Source organism: Talpa occidentalis, unplaced genomic scaffold (assembly GCF_014898055.3).
Source record: "Talpa occidentalis isolate TD23 unplaced genomic scaffold, MPIMG_talOcc4v2.1 talOcc4.15, whole genome shotgun sequence".
NCBI lineage: Eukaryota > Metazoa > Chordata > Mammalia > Eulipotyphla > Talpidae > Talpa > Talpa occidentalis.
In genome coordinates this window covers 67067725-67089899 of record NW_023601543.1, presented here as the reverse complement: position 1 = coordinate 67089899, position 22175 = coordinate 67067725, and the positions used below count along the sequence as shown (strand labels likewise).

At 40.4% G+C, this 22175-nt stretch overlaps 2 protein-coding genes across 2 annotated transcripts; both read left to right on the top strand.

Moving 5' to 3' along the window:
* Positions 1 to 2198: 2198 nt before the first annotated feature.
* LOC119246757 (melanoma-associated antigen B16-like) lies at positions 2199 to 6330 on the top strand. The gene is made up of 2 exons (XM_037513100.2): positions 2199 to 2242; positions 4706 to 6330. The coding sequence occupies exon 2, from the start codon at positions 4767 to 4769 to the stop codon at positions 5778 to 5780; it is 1014 nt and encodes a 337-aa protein (XP_037368997.1). The 5' UTR covers positions 2199 to 2242; positions 4706 to 4766; the 3' UTR covers positions 5781 to 6330.
* Positions 6331 to 17694: 11364 nt separating this feature from the next.
* LOC119246756 (melanoma-associated antigen B16-like) lies at positions 17695 to 21574 on the top strand. The gene is made up of 2 exons (XM_037513098.2): positions 17695 to 17814; positions 19962 to 21574. The coding sequence occupies exon 2, from the start codon at positions 20028 to 20030 to the stop codon at positions 21060 to 21062; it is 1035 nt and encodes a 344-aa protein (XP_037368995.1). The 5' UTR covers positions 17695 to 17814; positions 19962 to 20027; the 3' UTR covers positions 21063 to 21574.
* Positions 21575 to 22175: the final 601 nt, after the last annotated feature.

Below are 22175 nucleotides of genomic sequence, written 5' to 3'. Positions count from 1 at the left end.
ATACAGGTACAGAGATTAAAATATTATCATAAAATGCTAGAAATATGTTGTAAGAAAACAACAGTATAAACAAAGAGACAAGAAAAATTTCTTCCTAGAGAAGACTTTCTGTTAATAAATTAATCACAGGGGTTCCCTGGTGGTGCAAGGGGGTTAACCACAGCACTGTGAAGCTATCCACAGCCTCTGCAGCATGAGTTTGATCCCCGGGCCCGCCAGGGAGCTACCCACATGGCGCAGCCGACCTCTCCTGACTCACCCACTGCTTCCCTCAGCATTGTATTTCAGTCAGTCTGCCTGTTTTGTTCTCGACTCTGTCTCTGGTGAATCCTCTCACCCCCCCCCCAAACCTCTGGCCTATACCCCAGTTCTTGTATGCATAAATAAATCTTTTTTAAAAATAAATAAATTAAGCACAAATGTTAGAATGAGAGAATAACCATTCAATAGCCCATAATGGAGAATAGTTAACAGCCATAACACGGAGTGCCACATCAGCGTAAAAGAAGACACATACATTACATATCTCCTAGCAAAATTGTTTAGCGACACTTCTGGAATAAGCTTGCCAAATGCAAACATATTGACCAAAAACAATGATAATCTGAATAGGCTTTTACTTATAAATTGATTGTTATGCTGACTATAAATTATGTAGTGTTCAGTATACTGGATTATATGTCTAGTAATGTTTATAAAATGATTTAAATATCATAGTTTTAAATTGAAATACCGAAATGAGAAGCTCTCTTTTAGCAAAATATAAATTGCAAAATAGGTTCATTAGAAAGTGTAAATTTAATCAGCAATTACAACCCAAACTTTAGGCCAAGACACCTAGGCCAGATCAGGTTTGGAAGCCAGTTGTAGCATATAATCAGACAAAATTTAATTGGCATCTTATGTAAGCTTTCCCAAATCACACAGATTTGAAATTGCTCCATACATTTTAACAAACTAGCATGCCTTGATGCAAAAACTAGATAGATGAGGAGACACCATGAAAAATTATTTGAGCCAAGTACACACCACTTTTACAAGCTGGGCTTGAAAATAACCATAGCAATGAGAGAGCAAAATAAATGAGAGGTATGAAAAAAAGCAGTCATAGGTGCAGCCAGAAGTCTGATATCTACTCACCATCTGCATATGATTTCTGAATATGCAGTTTCTGATTTTCAAAAACCAGGGCTTTCAAATTCTTTCTTCTCAGTCTTTCTTTGTATAAAGTAAAATTTTTTTAGCACAATTTATACAAGGCTCTAAGTATGACTGCCAAATGAAGGAATAGATCATCATGAGTTTTGTCTGATAATTTTCCCATCCTACCACTGCTGGCCTTATGCTACAAATACCACATGTCACATGAAGACTGGACATGACTCAATCCAAACTCTGCAAGATTTGCAATTATTAGACATGTCAAGAATTGACTGAGGCCTCCCTGGTGGCACAAGTGGTTAAGCATTGCACTATGACGCAATCCGCAGTCTCTGCAGCTCAAGTTCGATCCCCGGCTGGCCACGGAGCTACCCACATGGCGCAGCAGACCTCTCCTGTCTCGCCCGCTGCTCCCCTCAGCAGTGTATTTCAGTCAGTCTGCCTGTTCTGTTCCCCGCTCTGTCTCTGGTGGATCCCCCCCCTCCCCGCATCTCTGGCCTATACCCAAGCTCTTGTATGCATATATAAATAAATCTTTAAAAAAAATCATTAGACGCATAAAATTAAAAAAAAAAATTGGCTGAGATGGGCATGTCCAAGAAGTCTTAAATCAAAGAGAAAGGAACCGAGAAGAGATGCCCTGGGAATGAGAACTGAGGAAAAGAGTAACAAACTAATGGAGACTCGCATAGAAGGGCCCACATCTACTTTCACCCTAAAAGGTCCTGGGTCAACCTCCATTACTGAGGCAGCCCACATCTTTATTCAGGATTGTTAAGATTTGAGGACACTAGCAAGAAGGGTGCAACCTCGGCATAGTAGAGAGATTAATATCAGGACCTGGTGGAATCTGTGTGAGGAGTATAAAGTGGGAACACCAGTAACTCTCACTGGGAACTGAGCCATGGGTGAGGAGCCCCACCCCTGCTCCTGGGTGACAACAGGAGACCCAGGCAACATCACTTGATGACATGCCCCATGATGTATATTCCCCATTGTGATGGCAAAAAGGACTTTGCTTTGAAATGGGGTGTCAACTAGGCACATTTGGGAGTCACTCACAGGTGCTACCAGGAGTCAGGTAAGACTAAATGAGGGCTGAGGAGACCTTTTACAGAAAAAAGAGGGGATGGCACCCTAGATAAGAGCCCAACCCAACCCTGGGAGACCCCAATAAATTATGCTCAGACTAATCTACAATTCCTCTGATTGAGGTGAGGGATTGGTGTGGTTGGTGTGGGGATAGAGGGTGGGGAAGGTAGGGCATGTTTAAGAGACTACAGATTTGACAATAGTTACTTAAAGTCCCCTGAAAGAATACTGAGGGGACACCCAAACCAGGTCAGTGGCAGACTCCCTGAGTATCAGCCAGTCAACTCTCTGAGGCCCTAGCAATGGTGTTGAGAAATGTTGCTTACAGGCTCTACTGCAGGAATCTGAGAGAAATGAAACCTTAGTCTGAAGTAACCATGTCATGTCAGTAAAGGAAGGCCTCTCAGGCTCTGCAGGAATCCTGATGAAAACCCCAAGTGAATTTTGGGGGTTCCACACTCCCAGGACATTGTATAGTTCATTTTATCAGACCTATATGCCCTGTGCACAGTGTCTCCTACTTCTTATTCAATGTCTTAGAGAGATGGGGCCTTATCTGGGTGGTGGGGCTTCAGGCAGCAGACATATTACCAATGACTATGATTTCAGGACTGCTGGTAAGGATTATGGTTCTACCCAACTGATGGGGCAGTGGGTACAATATAGTCCTCTGAGTTTTGTCAGTCCTGAGAGATCAGGCAAGGAATGGCAGGCAGAGAAGACACCTCATTTTCTGAGGTGGTTTCCAAGCTTCAGTGAGTTGGGATTCCTCTCTTGACTAATAAATTATGCTCAGACTAATCTACCACAATTCCTCTGATTGACGTGAGGGATTGGTGTGGGTGTGGAGATAGAGGATGGGGGAGGTAGGGCACGTTTAAGAGACTATAGAACTGACAGTAGTTTAGTGTCTTGAATTTTCTATTAAAAATGATGAGATTGGGCCTCCCCGGTGGCGCAGCAGTTGAGCACTGGGTTGCGAAGCTGCCCGCAGCCTCTGCAGTGCTGTTTCGATCCCTGGCTGCTCCCCGGCCACCGGAGGAGGGTCCCACATGGCGCGCAGACCTCTCCTGCCGCCCGCTGCTCCCCTCAGCAGTGTACTTTGGTCCTTCTGCCTGCTCTGCTCCCCTCTCTGGCTCTGGCGAATTCTCTCACTCTCCTACACTTCTGACTGTACCCAGTGCTTGTATAAATAAATAAATAATTCTTTTAAAAAATTAAAATAAAATTATAAAAAAATAAAAATGATGAGATGGGTCTCAGGAAAGTGAAGACTCTCTTCTAAATAGAATATTCTAAGTCATCACAAGTCCTGGGCCCTGGAAGATGTCGTTGAGTTATGTGTAAAGGGCAATTTACCACATAAGAGAGGGGCCAAGGATCACAGGTAACAGGAGATCCCCAGCACAGGTAAGATGAGACGTACAGTCTCTCCACCATAATGCTCACTTAATGTGAGACTATTGTGAACAAACTCACTCAGGTGGAAGGAACAAGTCCTAAGTCACGTCAGGCTTCAAATGAAAACCCCAGAACAATACCATCTAAACCACACATTCCAAAACATAGGGTCACCCTGAACTTCTTTCATGCCCCACCTTTTTACCACTTTTCTAAAAAAAAAAAAATAGTTAACATTGGTTTGTATTACTATATAGGTTTCTGATATACAGTATTAAAATTCAACATCAACACATCTTTTATGACCCCACCAAAGGTCTAGTTTCCATCCAATACCATACAGTATACCAAGTGCACCTGCTTTACCCATTCCACTCCTGCTTCTCTTCAGGTAAGAACCAGTTTTGCTTTTAATGCAAAAGATTTTTTTTTTATTTCTTTTGTTTTGTTTCTCTGTCTCCTGCATCTGAGTGAAGTCACACAATATTTATCTTTGTCCATCTAACTTTTTTTTTCATTTAACATGGTATCCTCTCTTTCCATCCAAATTGGCACAAATGACAAGATTTCATTTTTTAATAGAAAATTCATGATCCTAAACATTAGTCAAGAGAGGGTTCCCAGTAACTGATGCTGGGAAACCAGGGAGGGTTTTGGAGGAGGTCTCTCCATAGTTCATGCTCAGTTGTCTTAAGATATGTGACTTTCGTTTTAAGGGGACAGCCTCATATTAGTATAGGAAGGATGCCAGGCCTATCTGATACCAAAATAATGAATGCAAATGAGAATTTATGGCAACACATTCCACAGAATAGAATTGGCTCTATTGTGTTCACTGAGAATTCTCAGCCTGGGTTGACTGACTGGACCTTGAGGAGTATTCAGGCTTTCTCATTCATATTATTGGGCCACATAGCATCCTGGAAGTTAGAAGACCTGTGAGGCCCTTCCTATGGCACTGTTATCAGGAGAAGTCCTTTGGAGATGACTTTTGTCAGAGCTGCCATAGTTGACTGAAACCATTCACATCTGACCTCTTCCTCTTTGGCAGTGATTCCTCAATACCAGCTTTATCATTCATACTCCTGCTACTGTCACCAACTAGATCCATCATGTCTCAGCATAAGGACAACCCACAATGCTCACATGACCAACACCTTCAGGCCAATAGTAATACCCAGGGCCTAGAGGTTGTACAGGTCTCCAGGTGTCAGGAGGAGACCCCTGCCTTCTCCAACTCTCTAATACCTGCCAATTCAAAGGAGGCTCCTGAAGCTGGGACAGCCAATATTCCTGTGTTTCATCAGCATTTTGGCTTCTCCTCTGCCTTTGCCATCATGCCCACCTCATCAAGCAAATCAAATGAGGGTTGGAGCGCCCAAGAGGAGGAGCACCCAAATTCCTCACAGGCTGCACCTGACACCAAGAATGTGCCCATAGTTGATCTAGATGAGAAAGTAGCAAGGGTTGTGAGTTTCCTACTGCTCAAATATCAAACAAAAGAGCCTATTACCAAGGAAGATATGTTGAAGATAGTCATCCCTGGATATGAAGACCATTTACCTGAGATCCTGAAGAGAGCTTCTGAGTGCATGGAGATGATCTTTGGCCTTGATGTGCAGGAAGTGGATCCAATCAACCACCACTATGGACTGCTCATCAAACTGGGTCTCACCTATGATGGGATGCTGAGTGGTGATGATGGTCTACCCAAGACTGGCATCCTGATTGTTGTCCTTGGAGTAATCTTCATGAAGGGAAACCGGGCCACTGAAGAAGAACTCTGGAAATTTCTCAGTTTGATGGACATTTACCCCGGGGTGAAGCACTTCATTTTCGGAGAACCCAAAAACCTTATCACCAGAAATTTTGTGAAGGAAAACTATCTGGTATACCAACAAGTGGAGAATAGTGATCCTCCTCAGTTTGAATTCCTGTGGGGCCCACGTGCCCATGCTGAAACCACGAAAATGAAAGTTCTTCAGTTTCTTGCCAGGGTTAATAACACTGATCCACGTTCTTTTGCATCCCATTATGAGGAGGCTTTGCAGGATGAAGAAATGAGAGTCGGGGCTGATTCTCCTTATGTGGCTACTGCCACATCTAACAATTCCTCCCAAACTTAGCAAAGCAAGGGATAGTTACTCCGTGCATTGTTTGACGACACGGAGTTCATATAATTTATGTCTTAGGTTTGGATGAAAGGAACATAATGAACATGCCTATGTGTTCCTATTTCGTATGTGTAAGTTGATATTTCTTTCATCTATGTATTATTCAAATATTGCTTCCTTTAATATGGATTTCATTAATTTTAAGATCTCTAGGTTTGGTGGATGATATTGTTCACATATATAATGCTACAATGAGGTTAAATAGAGCTTTGTTGCTTTGTAGAAGAAATTGTGAAACACACATCTTGTTTTGTCATCTGGAACAAGATAACAATATCGCCATAAGCATTTTATGGAAATGTGGAAGAACTTTCCTTTTACATCAAAAGAGGAAAATAAAGGAAACTTTCCTTTTACATCAAAAGGGAAGAGTAAAGGAATATGAAAGATAGTAAAATCTTCCCTTTCCATTCCCTTTGTCCTTATTCCTTATAAATAAATGATACATACCTGCAATACTTGTCTTGTTCAGCAATGTATGAGAAATAAATCTTAAAAAATGACACCGCATTCTCATTGGCTAGTTTAGTCTCCTAACTGTAATTGAACCCCTCATTTTGGAAAGCGCTATACCAGTGATGGAATTGCTGGTGTGAAGAACTCAGGACCTGCCTACAAAATTTCACTCTATAGGAAAAATAATCCTATAAAGACAATGTTGGGACTGTCAAATACATTTAGGCCAAGGCAAAAGATGGTGTCAGTAGTTATAGGTGGGTGGTCCATGAGAATGGCAATGTTAATGCACTTAGGCGTGGCCATTGTGTGGCTTTGGAAACTTCTAGTGCTTCAGTTGGAGTTAATTTTACTTTAAACTGGATGGTGGGCCAGAAGCAGCTGAGGGCATAGAGAACATGGACCAGACTCAAATAGTGTGTCTTACAGTTGAAACCCAAAAGCCTGGAGCAGAAAACTGCTATTAGCTGTTACTTTTGTACCACTAAACCACAGTGAAATTCTCACCTAGAATGGATAGAAGGTAACCAGCATTTTACCCAGTGCAGTTAAACACAGTGCACAAACCTAGTGATTTTTATACATCATCGCTAAGAAAGTTCTAGAAATATAGATAATACTCACTGGAGATTAGATACCCAAACATTATTAGGTTGACACTCTATCATGGCCTAGGAGAGCCAGATCCCATTTCATTAACAGAAAATTTAATTAGGCTAACTTCAGTATAATTTTCAAACAATAAGAGGAGGCTGTCTTTATGGTGCTTATGAAAAAAATGGAAATATTGTGGAAAACTGAATGAAAGATGTCAAAGAGCGAAAAAATATTCCCTCTACTCATACTGGCTGAGCCTCCTATCCCCATAATAAAAAGGAAAAAAAAAACATTTGATTACCTCGCACTAGATCTGCACAAAGATATGAGTCTTAAAAGAGTGACCAGAACAGGAAGGATTTATACCTTCTACACATGCAGACCAAAATAATATACTAATGTAGAATATATTGCAGGGACCTATTGTGAACCCCTACAAAAGACAGCTAGGAGGGAGACAAAGACTTGGTCCTTAACTCAAATTCTGGGAGATGTAAATTACATTCATCCAAACTCCTCGAACAAATATTCCAGTATTACCTGCTTAGATATTTAACATAACATGGGATTTGCTATGATGTGTCCTGTAGCACTTTATGTTTTCTATGAAAGCCTCGATTTAGAAAACTCTGATATATACAAACATGCACAAACCAAGGTTAGGATGATAGTATTTTGAATCAACATTCAGAGCAAAACTTTCATTCAATGAATTTTTAAACTATACCAGGCACTGACTATGTGTTTTATATAATTCATACACATCGAACAGTCCTAGAAGAGGGGCATTTTCAAACTACATTCATGTATGAAGATGCTCAGGCTCCAGGCCTTGTAGTCCCCAATACCACATGTCTTAGTATGTGCAAGAGCTGGAACTAGCTCTCTGCTCTGAATTAAAGTAGAGTTCACCAGCTCTATAATAGTTGATTTCACTGCCATTTTTAATAGAATAGCTATACAGAGATCAATGAGGAGATGGAAGAGTTGAAGATCAATAGGAACAGGCCTAAGAGACATATATAGTTAATTCTCATTATTTTCTGTAGTTGCCTACAGAATTGCTTGACAACACTGACCTTGCAAACATTGAGTCATTGCTCTTAGGAAAAATACAGGATTTGGTTTATGCATGACTGGCAACAGCATTTTCATCAGCCGACAAATGCAGAACCTTGTATGTGTGCTTCTGTTTAAAGACACATTATTTAAAGGGATTAGGAAAAAATAATAAAAAAAAAAAATAAAGTAGAGTTCACTCTCTTCCACTCTTCCCAGTACGAGCCAGCCCTTCTATCTCTAAATTTATTTTTCTTCCTCCTAATCCTTAATGTCTCATAGAATATAAAGAAGAATGTTGCAGCCAGGAACTCAATGCAAGTTTTAAAAAAGAAAGATTGAAATAAGCACAATTTCAGGATTTTTTGTAGGTTTCATGTACTTAACATCTTCTATTCATAGACCCTGGTTTCTTGAGAGCTGACTCCTGCCTGTGGGCTGACATTTATGTTCAGCTCACCTCTATGCGTGACAGAGGCCTTCCCTGGGTCATCTCTAGTAGCCCTCTTGTCCAGACTGGAACCTGACTTGTGGACCATCATTTCACGGCTCCTCCAAAAGCTCATTTAGTTCCCAGTGGAACTGAAAGGGCAAAAATCATCTGTCCTCCCCCTGACTTACTGCATTCCATCTCCCTGGTGGTCACATGCTTCACTGTGTAAGTCTATTAACAGCAACATCCTGTTCCACATAAAAGGTAATCTTGATGTTGAAATCTAGCCCTGGTCACCCACCACAGTCTCAAAATTTATTCCTGAAGATCTGGTGAGAATATTCTGATTTGTCATGGAATCTACTAATTTGCAATAGAATTTTAATGAGCCTTTTTGTTTTTGAGGTTGGCCACTGATCTTACTGAGGTGTGGGCTTACCTATGTGGTTAATAACCAAAGGCTCCCTCAAAATTGACATTTTTTTTTTATTTTTAAAGCAATAAAATATTTTTTCATTTTAAATTATTTAATTTTATATAAATCTTGCATCATTTTTATTTTTTGCACAATGTATGCATTTTCATTTTGGTTATATTCCCCATACAATTCCCACACCCCTTATCCTGACCCTAATCCCTCTTCTCCTGCCCCCACAACCCGTAGTGTGTCTCTGGTCTATAGTTTCCTATTGATTTTGATTTTTACTTTATTACAATTAGTCTTTTTCCTGGTCCCTTATTTAGGTTTTCTAAATTCCTGCTATGAGTGAGACCATCCGGCATTTTTCTATTTCTTTCTGGCTTATTTCGCTGAGCATGATCCCTTCCAGCTCCATCCATGTTGCTGCAAATTTGAGAAGAGATCAAAGACCATGGAAATCATTGCATAGCAGACCTTACTGGGCATTAATTTCCTAAAATCCCTATAGTCCTTCCAGGAGGTAAAAAATGTTTATTGATATCCAAGCTACACCTTGTTTGTAATGATAGAAATAACAAAATCCTCTTACTGCTTTCTGCATCACTGCTTGACCTAGGAGAAAATCTTGGTTTTCCCTTGTGCTAACAACACCTTAGGAGTGTCAAGATGTCCCTTCACCTCGAAGGAGGCAGAAATTAACAGAATTTGACCAGGTACCAATAGGAACAAGAAAATTGTGCTCCCAATAAGATTTCAGAATTTATTACACAGGTCAGTGCAGAGTGAAGAAGGCAAAACCTTTCTACTGATACTTTACAGCATCATTTTGAAAACTCGATGTGTGTCTGTGTTTAGAAGCAATGCTCACATAGTAGTGTTATGTCTACTGTAATATTTGGGTTAGTAAGAAAAAGTACATATATTTTTATTGCAAAAAAACTCCCCCAATACTGAGCAGATTCTGCCCAGTCCTCAAAGGTGAACACAATTAGTATTTGGTATATATTATTTTAAAGCTGATTCTAGTTTTTGCCCACACATAGATGTAACTATAAAAATACATTGTGATATTTTTCATACACTTGGATTCAGTTGTCTTTTTTTATTTTAATATCCCCAAACAATGTACACTTATATTTCAGACATTATAGTTTTCACCTCTTCAGGTTTATGCAGGGTCTTTTCCTAATTTCTGTATATTAATCCATTTTTACTTTCTTCTTGTTTCTGGTATATATCAAATATAGCTGTAATAACTGTTGTTGATGTCCTTGTCTACACATTCTATATTCTGTATCAGATTCATATCAGTTTTGATAAACTATTTTGTTGTTATCCTACTGATTGGTTACATGTTCCTGCTTCTTTGTATGCCTGATAATATTTGAATGTCAGATATTGTGCACTAGTGATATTACCTTGTTCACACTTGTCCAGAACAAATGTATATTTTACAATGTTTAATACATTTGAAATTTCAAGTATTTTCAAGTTATGTCCTATAATGTCATTTCATTACACACAATCAAATTCATGTTTTCAGTTCTTGCTTTCATATTTTGGTACTTAGGACCAGAGCTGCATTTACTAATCACATGTCACTACTGAGACAAAACATTTCCGAATACTCTCGCTGATCCCCAGAGCTTGATTTGTTTTCTCACTTTAACAGGCAGTTCTCCTAACCCGGTGCTGGGTCCACGGTTCCTTTTCTGTTGAGCTCGCTCCTCTTTGATAGTCTTTATTATAAATTCTAGCTCCCTAGTTCTCCCCCAAGATTCTCACCTTTATCTCATCAACTCAGACACGACTCACTGTCTGCCTGGACCCAGGCAGCAAGCTGTGGCAATTTGTTTTCCATCTGTCAGCAATCACTGGCTTTCGTAGTCAGTTTTCCAATGTAGTGAATATTAGAGTCACGCTTTTTGTCTGATTTTTTTTAATCGTTTCAGGCAATGGGTGAATCTTGTCCCTGTTACTCCATTTTCACCAAAAGTAGAAGTTGTACGCATAAGTAAAATCTAAGTTATTGTAGCCTGCAAATATCTCAAAAGAACAAGCAGACATTTCAAATGTATTCAAATTCAAGCTAGCAGCGGAAGACTGCAGCTAACACAAAAACACATATACTAGAAAATTTTATCCTTTGAAGAATTTTATGTAAATAATGTTGACCTTTAAGGTTATTCTGTGTTGTTGTTTGTTTTTACTCAGCATTGTGATCTTAAGATTGATCCAAGTGATAGCAGGTATCACTTTGTGCTTGTGTGTTCTTTCTTCTTGTTGTGTAGTATTCCATTCTCTGGACCATCGTCTTTTATCCATGTACTTATTGAAGGACATTTAGTTTGCCTTCAGTTTTTCACTGTTACAAATAAATCTGCTATGGACATCCATATGAAGTCATTCTTTGTGTGAGCATTAAATATCCATTTTTCTAGGAAAATATGCTGTAGGAGCTTGTTCAAACATAAGTCTAAGTTAACTAAGTTAATTAGAAATTTCCAGATGGTTTTACAGAACTCCTAGGCCATTTTGCATTCCCATAACCAATGTTTTAGAGATCCACTTACTTCAGAACCTCACAAAGACTTGGTATATATAGTTTTTATTCATTTCAATAGATGTGTCATGGCATCTCATAGGGACTTAAATTTGTAGCTCCTTGAAGGATATTGACATTCAACATATTTTCAGTTGATGTTCTCCTTCCTACCTGTCTGCTTGTGTAAAGCATGTGTTATGCCAATTCTCTTTTTTTTTTAATTTTTTTAAAAGCTTATTTACATGGTGAATTAGATGAGGAGAGAGAGAAAGAGAGAGAGCACTTATGCCAATTTTCTAATTAGACTGTTTATTGCTGTTTATTTTAGAGAGTCCTTTATGATATAGGGAATAAACCCTTTTTCAGATGTGTGATTTGCAAATATTTTCTCACAGACGGGATTATAATTTCCTTTTTTTAATCTATGTTTTCCACTGTACAAAAATGTTTTCATTTTGATTAAGTCAAATGCAGAGATGTTTGTCACTTGTCATCAGGGAAATGCAAATCAAAACTACCATGAGATACCATCTTACACCAGTGAGAATGGCACATATTAAAAAAGCTAGCAACAACAAATGTTGGCGAGGGTGTGGAGAAAAAGGAACTCTTCTGCACTGTTGGTGGGAGTGCAAACTGGTCCAACCACTGTGGAGAGCTGTGTGGAGATTTCTGGACCTACTAAACATAGAGCTTCCATATGATCCAGCAATTCCACTCCTAGGTATTTACCCAAAGGACACAGAAACATCCATTCCAAAGAACACCTGCACCCCTATGTTTATAGCAGCACTGTTTACAATAGCTAAGCTTTGGAAACAACCCAAATGCCCAAAAATAGATGACTGGATCAAGAAGATGTGGTACATATATACCATGGAATATTACTCAGCATTCAAAAATGATAAACACATGCAATTTGCAGCAACATGGATGGCGCTGGAAGGGATCATGCTCAGCGAAATAAGCCAAAAAGAAAAAGAAAAATACCGGATGGTCTCACTCATAGCAGGAATCTAGAAAACTTAAATAAGGGACCAGGAAAATGAATAACTATAAGAAAGTGAAAATCAAAATCAACAAAAAACTATGAACCAGAGACATTTTTAGGGGGGCGGGGCGGGAGGGGAGGGATTGGGATTCAGAATGGGGGGGGCTGCAATTGTATGGGGAATATAAAAATAAAATGTATTATTTAAAAAAAAATGCAGAGATGTTTGAATTTATGGATCTAAAGTCAGGTATAAGAATTTTTCACAATGGAATGGAGGGGTATACTGTGAAGTTACTCTATAGCCCACAGTCAAAGGCTTACGTCAAGATAGACTAGAGCAACCATTTTAAAGTTCTCTGCAGGAGTCTAAGGCATCACATCAAACAATATTTGGCTTCAAGTATCAAGAGTACTTCCTGGAAAGCATGGGTAAGGGGCCCAATGGTATATGGTAAAGGTTATAGGTGCTCTGGTGGTGGGTGTGGCATGGTGAAGTACATCTGAGAAGTTGTGAACCTATTCCTCTGAATCATACACAGTGCAGTAAACCAATGCTATTTAAATAATAGTAATTGTGTATTATTTTTTAAAAGATTTATTTATTTTTATACAAGAATTGGGGTACAGGCTAGAGGCACAGGAGGGTGAGAGGATTCGCCAGAGACAGAGCAGGGAGCAGAACAGGCAGACAGACTGAAATACACTGCTGAGGGGAGCAGCGGGTGGCAGGAGAGGTCTGCGGTGCCATGTGGGTATCTTCCTGGCTGGCCGGGAATTGAACGGGCTGCAGAGGCTGTGGACAGCTTCACAGCGCTGCGCTCAACCTGCTGCGCCACCAGGGAGGCCCTTATTATTATTATTTTAATAGAATATAAAAATGGATTAGAAATGGAATAAAGAATAATAGAGTTAATCACACATACTAGGGCTTGGTATTTTATGAAATTTTTGAGGTAATATACATATGTATATACACATACAATAAATTCTTTGATAGATATTGCTTAATATAGTATGTGTTTTTATTATGAATAATGGTTTAAAAATAGTCAATACACTGTCAAAATGTCAAAAATAAAGGGTTCAAAAAATTTTGTTTATCACTCTTACATTGTAGTGAGTATATCTTTCAGAACAGGGCCTCCCCGGTGGCGCAGTGGTTGAGCGCTGGGTTGCGAAGCTGCCCGCAGCCTTTGCAGTGCCGGTTCGATCCCCGGCTGCTCTCGGCCACCAGAGGAGGGTCCCACATGGCACGCAGACCTCTCCTGCCGCCCGCTGCTCCCCTCAGCAGTGTACTTCGGTCCTTCTGCCTGCTCTGCTCCCCGCTCTGGCTCTGGTGAATTCTCTCACCCTCCCCGCGCTTCTGACTGTACCCAGTGCTTGTATAAATAAATAAATAAATAAATAAATCTTTAAATATATATATATAAAATCTTTCAGAACAGAAGGTCCTTAAAAGACTAGTTCTAACTAGTTCTAGGGCATCTCCTGGTGGTGCAGGCAGTTGAGTGCAGCGCTGTGTAGCTGTCCACAGCCTCTGATGTGCTGGTTCGATCCCTGCCAGCCAGTGAGATACCCACATGGTGCAGCAGACCTCTCCTGTCTCGCCTGCTGCTCCCCTCAGCAGTATATTTCAGTCAGTCTGCCTGTTCTGTTCCCCGCTCTGTCTCTGATGAATCCTCTCACCCTACCACACATCTGGCCTGTACCCCGGTTCTTGTATAAATAAAAATAAATCTTCAAAAAAAAAAAAAAGAATAGTTCTAGAAGCTACAATGGAAGGCATTTGCTTTTTCCCTGACTCTTACTCCTGTCCTGGGTTTTGACTTGCACTGCAGATACTCCATTGTGCCTGAACACCTGACCTATTCTGTATAAATGTTGGGCAAAAACCTTAGAGCATGCTGGGAGGTAATATTACCCAGAGAAGTCATACTACTAAATCAGACAGAATCCAAACATGAATATAGACCCTGAGGAGAGAGATCTGAGAGGACCACTTGCCCCAGAACAAGGTGTGGTTGAGCAGAGATCTTGCTATTGGTCTGGAAAGGTTGTGGGCAGCTGTGGCTAGGTATAGCAGAGGTGAGATTTAAGGAATGAGGGGTTTTCAGGCTATTACTATAGCTGAAAAAGAGAACCAGTCCTACTTCTCTTCTGTTTTCAAGAATACTTCCCAGCCTTGTACGTGTTGAGTAAACCAAGCACTTTTCAGGACCCTCCAGATACCAACTACCAAGTCACTAATGCTGAGCTGTATCATGCATCAGAAGTAATAAAGTTGTCAACAGAGACAAGGAAGAGAAAAATCAAGAAACTCATGGGTCCTCTGTGGCAATGAGTACTTGTCCAGAGAACGTCTATGAAGGTGGCTTTCTTGGTATAGTTCCTTTTGCTGGAGTAAAAATGAAAGAATCCATGATGAAAGCACATGTGCTGAAGAATGGAAACAAAAAGTACCAAGACCACTTCCCTGAGGTGAGGAGAGCTTGTTTAGACATTGAACTCGAAGGATGTTAACTCCACCAAACACTTCTATGCCCTTGACAACAAAATGAACCTCACCTTTCTTGGGAGCTGAGTAATGACAAAGTCATGCCAAAGACTCACCAGGGCAGATGAATCGATTAAGATGTGGTACATTGATAAATACACAGTGGCACGCTCCTCAGCTAGATAGAAAAGTCAGCTTTTTGTTTTTGTTTTGTTCTGTTTTGTTTTGTTTTTTTACTGCAATGTTTATGGTACTTTGTTACGTGGAAGAAATCATAGGTAAACCACTCCATTACATTGGCTTCAGGGATGTTGTTGGGGACTCTACTATACTGGCAAGGGAAACAAAAGCAAGAATAAACAAATGAGACTACATCAAACTGAAAAGCTTCTGCACAGTGCAAAAAAGTATCTGTATGATTTCAGATCTTACCTCCAAAATATCTGTCTGATGGATACTACAACCGTGATTCAAAGTGATATACACACTCATAAGTTAACTGTAGCACTTTTTACAATAGCCAAGTTATGGAAACAACCCAAATGACCCAGGACAGATGAATCAATTAAGATGTAGTACGTTAAAAAAAAAATAAAAGTAGAATTAGAAATCTAATGCCTGAAGAATAGTGAATGATATTTTTCCAGATATTAATTTTTCTCTTCACTCCTCTATTTGACATTTGAACCCTAAAACTGTTACCTCCTGACAAGTAGAAATAGGTTCATGTATTGCTTGACTATGTGGGAGTTGTTCCCTGCCTGTCAAGGATGGGGCAGCAGGAATGAAGTATGTAGAGTATAAGAATATGTGTGTCTTATTCTGCCCTCTTAAGTCCCTGTGATTGAAAATGTGGCCAAGATGGTGTGCATCCTCTACAAGTTCCCCTTATGTCCCTGTGACTTATTGGGTTTTCAGAAAAGTCATGATGTATTTTTTCTATGTTTTTCAAGCAAAAATGTGTCGCGACTTTTCCAACAACCCAGTATTTCTTGTGTTGACTTTTGAAATGAAATCATTCACTAATGTCTTACCCATTGACTAATGTAAATGTGATATAAATCAGGATCCTCAAATACTGTTTAGATTGGGGGGGGAGGGGCGGCTCATTTAAGCACATCCAGGACACATCCTGCCAAAAGTGGTAACAATTTACTTTGCAAATGTGGGGGCCCTCCCTCTGGAATCACTAAAAACCACCTGTCTGCTATGCCATTAGTTCAGGGTTCCTGATTCCTATCATCTTTCCACTGAGAATCTCCTTAATACCAGCAAGTATAGAGATCTGTCCCTTTCCTATGGAATTCACAAAACTCTGATGAAGGGATTCATGAGAACCTACATACTAAACAGCAAAATCTATAGGACTCTTTCATTCATACAAACAGGGAAGCCTAGTCCACTCAACCTGGAGTGATGATAAGTAGGACTCCATTCCCAGCAGATCTAGATAACCTGACAAGGCACTATGTGTAAGTCAGTAATGTCCTTTTGGTTTTCAATGTGTCTGATATCATCGTGATATTTCCTGGTGACTCCTCTGTGGCATAGTGCAATCCAAATTCTATTTCTCAGAAATGCAAAGCAGAACAAGCCATCATGGGTGATGATGTAGTGGGAGGTAGAATGAACAGATTATTGGCTTAGATAGTGGCCCCCTAATCCTGCAGTAAGTCCCAGCTTCCACTCTGAAAGTGGAGGCCCAAGAACTTACTGAAAAAAACTACATGGAGAAAAAGGGGGTGGTGGGTGTAGGGGGAGATGTCATTGCTTTGTCTCCCCTGTTCAGATCATCTCAAGTTCTTATGGTACCGATCTTACACATTTGCCCAGACTTCTAAACTCTCTCCTCAAAACTTCTTGATACTTATAGTAACCTCTGCCACTGATTCTCTAGTTAGAAGTATATATGAAAGTTCTTTATGATATTTCTTCACTTATGTAAGTTTGTTATGTAAGTGTGTTTTCGGAGATAAATATTGACAAGCAGATTTTTAATATACCTGTATTGACTTTTGTGTTAAGTGTGAGGGAGGGTTGCAGCCACATATTGTTTTCAGTATAGATATCAAATGGTTCCACTGGCATTTCTCAGTAACAATGTCCTTTTCTCATTTCTCTGTAGTGGTGTATTATTAATAAATCAGGGGACAGTGTGTGTTTATATCTTTTTGGAGCATGCTAATCAGTTGTTTTGGTCTACTTGTATATGCTTGATATGTGCCACAAATTCTTATTTAATTTTTCAGTAATCTTTAAAAGCATGTCTTGTTTTTCTTTTAAGAGTGTATTTGCTAATCTTTGCCATTGCAAGCAAATACAAATTTTAGTATCAGCTTGTCAAAATACACATGCACATTTACATATACACAAACATTCACATGCAAAACCTTTGTGACTTTAATTTCTGACAAAGAATTATAATCATCATTAGATTAAACTTGGGGATCATTTAACATGTTTATAAAATTGAATCTTCCATCTAATAATATAATATTTCTACATTAATTGAGATCTTCAGTAATTTCTCTAAATAATAACTATAATTTTTCCATACTTTTTTTAGACTTCTTTTAATGTTCTTTTTAAGCATCAGGTGATTGATAGGGTAATTTACAAGTTATTTTTCAATCACTTTCAACATTATACTGTGTTTCTACAGAAAAGGCACATTTTTGTATATTAATTTTATACCAGATAGCTAAATGTTTTTATTGATTTAATAGTTTTCCAGTAGTAGATTTTCCCCAATGGCACAGTTGTGAAAAATGTCACCCGGGACCACCAAGAACCTCCCACTGGGTAACAGTGCCTCGTGCAGAGCCCCACCCCCACTATTTGGCCCCTGGAGACGCCACGTAGTTAGTAACAGATTGTCTCGCTCTCTGGATTCCTATCCGCCATATTGAGGGCGAAGGAGTCTTCTCTCTGAGGTGTAAGGTCTCAAGTTGGCCGAGGGAGGAGTCTCAGGTGCCACTAGGAGTCAGGTAAGGCCCTAAGTGAACAGTGAGGGGATTTTTCACTACACGAAAGTGGCGGTTCCCTACATATGAGCCCCAGCCCCAACTGTGGGAGGTCCAGGTGGGAACGCCCAGTCCGGGTGACCTATCACTCACTTTCTCCTTGTTGATCTGATCAAGGCGAGGTATGGGGAGAGGAGGAGGGTGTCGGGAACTGCCAGTGGTCATGAAATGCCACAGAGGGAGTACTGAGGGAACACCCAAACCGGATCAGTGGCGGACTCTGAGCCCATAGCAACCGGGGGGCAATGGCGGCTGAAAGTGTTGCTAAGGGCTGCGACTGGAGTCTAAAGGGAATGAAGTGTTAGTTGGAAGTAAGGGCTAGCATGTCAGCCAAGAACTGGAGTCCCAGGCCCTGCAGCAGTCCCGATGAGAGTCCCCAGTGAATTCATAGGGTTTCCTCCACCCCGGGACAGAGGTTGTGACACAGAATCTAACCCCTTTAGTCAGTGTTGGAACATCTCCTCACTTCCCTTTTCGGTGCCTTAGAAAGATGGGGCTTAATTGGAAGTTAAGGCTTCAGTTAATAGACTGCAGCATGCAGTTTCCAATTTGAGGTCTTCTTGTGAGTACTGTGAACTCATCAACTATAGACAAGGGGATACCACAAAGTCCCTGTCGTCATCCATGAGAGGACCAGGAAAGAGATGGCAGGCAGAGGGATTTCCCCTTTGAGGGAAACTAAGGAAATCATGGTGTTCAGTGGAATGTGGGGTCATTTTTGAGCAGGCAAACTCAATTTGAAATTAGTTCCAGGCCCCGCCAGGATTTAATTAAAAACCCCAAGACAGCACCATCTGGACCCCACATTCAGGAATGACATTACCTGAATTTCTTCCCTGTGTTCATTTTTTCCCCCTGCTTTTTAAAAAAAATTAACATTGGTTATTGGTTTTTAACACTGGGTAAGTATCAGATGTGCAATATTATTCAACATCTGTATATATTATGGTATGCTCACCACCAAAAGCCTAGTTTCCATCCACCACCATAGAATTGACCCTCTTTACCTCTGCTACCCAACTTCCCCTCTGGTAACCATCATTTTATTCTCTTAATCTTGTGTGGTTTGTTTAACTTCAACATATGAATAAAGTCATGAGGTATTTGCCTTTCTGCATCTGAGTTATTTCACTTACCATAATATCCTTTACGGGCATCCATATTGTCACACATGACAAGAATTTTTTTTTTTTTAAATAGTAGATACCAGATCCTACCATTAGTCAAGGGAGGGACCCTAACTAACTATGGCTGATAGGGACACCCACTGCAAAACTAAATTATCTCAACAGAGCTCTTCTCTACCATCACACTTGGAAAATTCAGAATGTGACACCCCATTAAGTGGTCCTAAGTGGTCACAGGGACATAATTCAGTAATAAAAGGGAGCATCTTTAGCTCAGCAGAGAGGAAGAGTCTCATACACTGTTTTTTCCCCAAGATGTAGTCCTTGGCAGAATTGACCATCCACCCCAGTGTACATGGGACGCCATGATAGCTGCCCTGCTTCTTTAGCCTTAGAGTGGGAGGTGCCAGACAAATATATCCAAACATCTCACCAGCTGACTTCATACACTGGAGCCCTATGGGGGTGGCAGTTTTTAGTCTGTAGGGGACAAGTCCTGATTCACATAGAATTCACAGACTGCAGAATTACATAGGAGACATGAATAAGGACTGTGTAAGCAATATACACAACTGGGGTCATCAAATAGCCTGGACTCATTATCAGCCAGAAAACCTGTGCAAAAATCTGACACAATTATCTATTTTTTTTCCTTCCTGGGCCTTGTAGTCAGGTTAAATCCTGATGTATGTGCCTGTATCACATGAGGTCAACAAAAAGAGAGGTCCAATTTCTGTCCCATACTCATAGAGCCCAACAGTATACACCAACTGTGATCCCTGAGGATTCTAAGCTTGGGTTGACTGACTACCCAAGGAGCATTCAGGCTTCCTTAATTATGTTCTTAGGAGACATAGCAATCAGGTGAGGAGACCTGTGAGGCCCTTACCACAGTTGTCAGGAGATCACTGGAGGCAGCTTTGTCAGAACTGCCATAGTTGACTTAATAGTTGAGGTCACTCATGTCTGACTTCTTTCCCGTAGGCAGTGACTCCCTCGTACCAACCGGCCAGGCCATACTTCTGGCTACGGCTTCCGACTAAAGTCGCCATGCCTCGGCATCATAAGAACCCACGAGGCCCAGAAAATAAGTTACGTATTCATATCAGCACTAGGGCTCGATGCCAGGAGGTTGCACAAATCTCCAAGGCTCTGCAGGAGACATCAATCTCCTCTCATCCGCTAGTGCCTGCCAGTCCAAAGAAAGTTCCTGTAACTGATATGACCAGTATTCTTGAGGAACCTGAGAGTTTCAGTTTCTCTGGCCTTGCCACCCTAGCCACTTCATCTAGCAAGTCAGAGGAGGCCTCCACTAGCCAAGAGAAGGATGATACTCCAAGTACCTCACAGGCTGAGCCAGTCCGCAAGCTCGAGCCCATAGATCTTCTCGAAGAGAAAGTGGCAATGCTGGTGAATTTCATGCTGCTGAAGTATCAAACGAAAGAGTCAATGACCAAGGAAGATATTTTGAAGACGGTCATCGAAAATGATGAAGACCACTTCACTGAGATCCTGCTGAGAGCCTCTGAGCGCATGGAGATGATCTTTGGCCTTGATGTGCAAGAAGTGGATCCCACCAATCACCGCTATGTGCTGCTCATCAAGTTGGGCCTCACCTATGATGGGATGATGTGTGATGAAGAGGGCGTGCCCAAGACCGGCATTCTCATTCTCATCCTAGGAGTCATTTTCATGAAAGGTAACCGGGCTACCGAAAAAGAAGTATGGGAAGTTCTCAATTTGACCGGCATTTATTCAGGAGTGAGGCACTTTGTCTTCGGAGAGCCCAATCGACTCATCACTGAAGATTTTGTGAGAGAAAATTACCTAGTGTACCAACAAGTGGCAAATAGCGATCCTCCACAATTTGAATTCATGTGGGGCCCGAGAGCCCATGCAGAAACCACCAAATTGAAAGTTCTTGAATTCCTAGCCAAGGTTCACGGGACTGACCCAAGTTCTTTCCCATCTCAGTATGAGGAGGCCTTGCAGGATGAGAGAGAGAGAGCACGGCGCAGTATTGCAGCCAGGGTTAAACCTTCTGCCCTGGCTGCTATCAAGTTTAGCAGCTTCCCCCACACCTAAGCAAGTCAAGGATAATTTCTTCATGGATTGTTCTAAGGGACAGTTCGTGTTCATAAAATTTAAGTCTTAGGTGTGCTGAAAGGCACAAAACATATATTCCTATGTATTCCTATTTTGTATGTGTAATTTGAAATTTTATTCTTCCACCCTGGTTCCATGTTATACAAATTCATTAGTCTTAAAATCTTCAGATGTATGGATGAAATTGGTCACACACTACATTTAATGTTATAATGAGTATAATAGTAAGAACTTTGTGGTTTTGTAAAACAAATTGTGAGACATACATCTGGTATTGTCCTGTTGAGCAAGATAGCATGACATTGCCACAGGCATTTATTGGAAATGTGGAAGAACTTTGCTATATTTTGTTGGGACCAATAGAGAAAATACAGGTGGAAATTCCAAGCATGATGAAATCTTTGCTTTCTTCTTTGTTATAAAAACATAATGAAATTTCCTGCATTGCTTAGCTCTGTCCAATGCTTAATAAATATATCTTAATAAAGTAAACCTCATCATTACAGTCTCATTTATTTCTAAAACCTTAATTGGGCACCTTTCTCTCTGGAAAACATTGTTATACTACCAGCAATGCTGGTTTTTAAAATTTTATTTATTTAGTTTTTATTTTTTTAATTTTAACATTTATCATTTTTTTTTAATTTTTTAGACAATATTTGCTTCCCCCCACCCCTTCAGATTGAGTCCCCATAGAATTCCCTTCCCCAGGGCACCCATGCACCATCACCATAGCACCCTGTGCTCCTCCCTCCCTCCCTCTGACCCTTCTCTCCTCCTCCCCTGCAGTGTGTCTGCAGTTTGTGTGCAATGCTGGTTTTAATGGCAACAGCCTATTAGGACAGTGGTGGGATCTTCTAAAATGTAGAGGACAAAGAAAAAGATGGTGTGAGTAGTTGTAAGTGGACAGTCCAAAAGTCTGTCAAAGTGCTACTTTAGTGAGTCATGGCTGGTTTTAGCTTTGCAAAATGTCAAGTGATAAGTGGGAGTTAATTTTACATTAAATTGCATAGTGAGCCAGAAGAGGCTGAAAGTGTAGACAGCAGGGACCAGTCTCTTTTGTAGTGTAGCTCAGAGTTGAAACCCAAATAT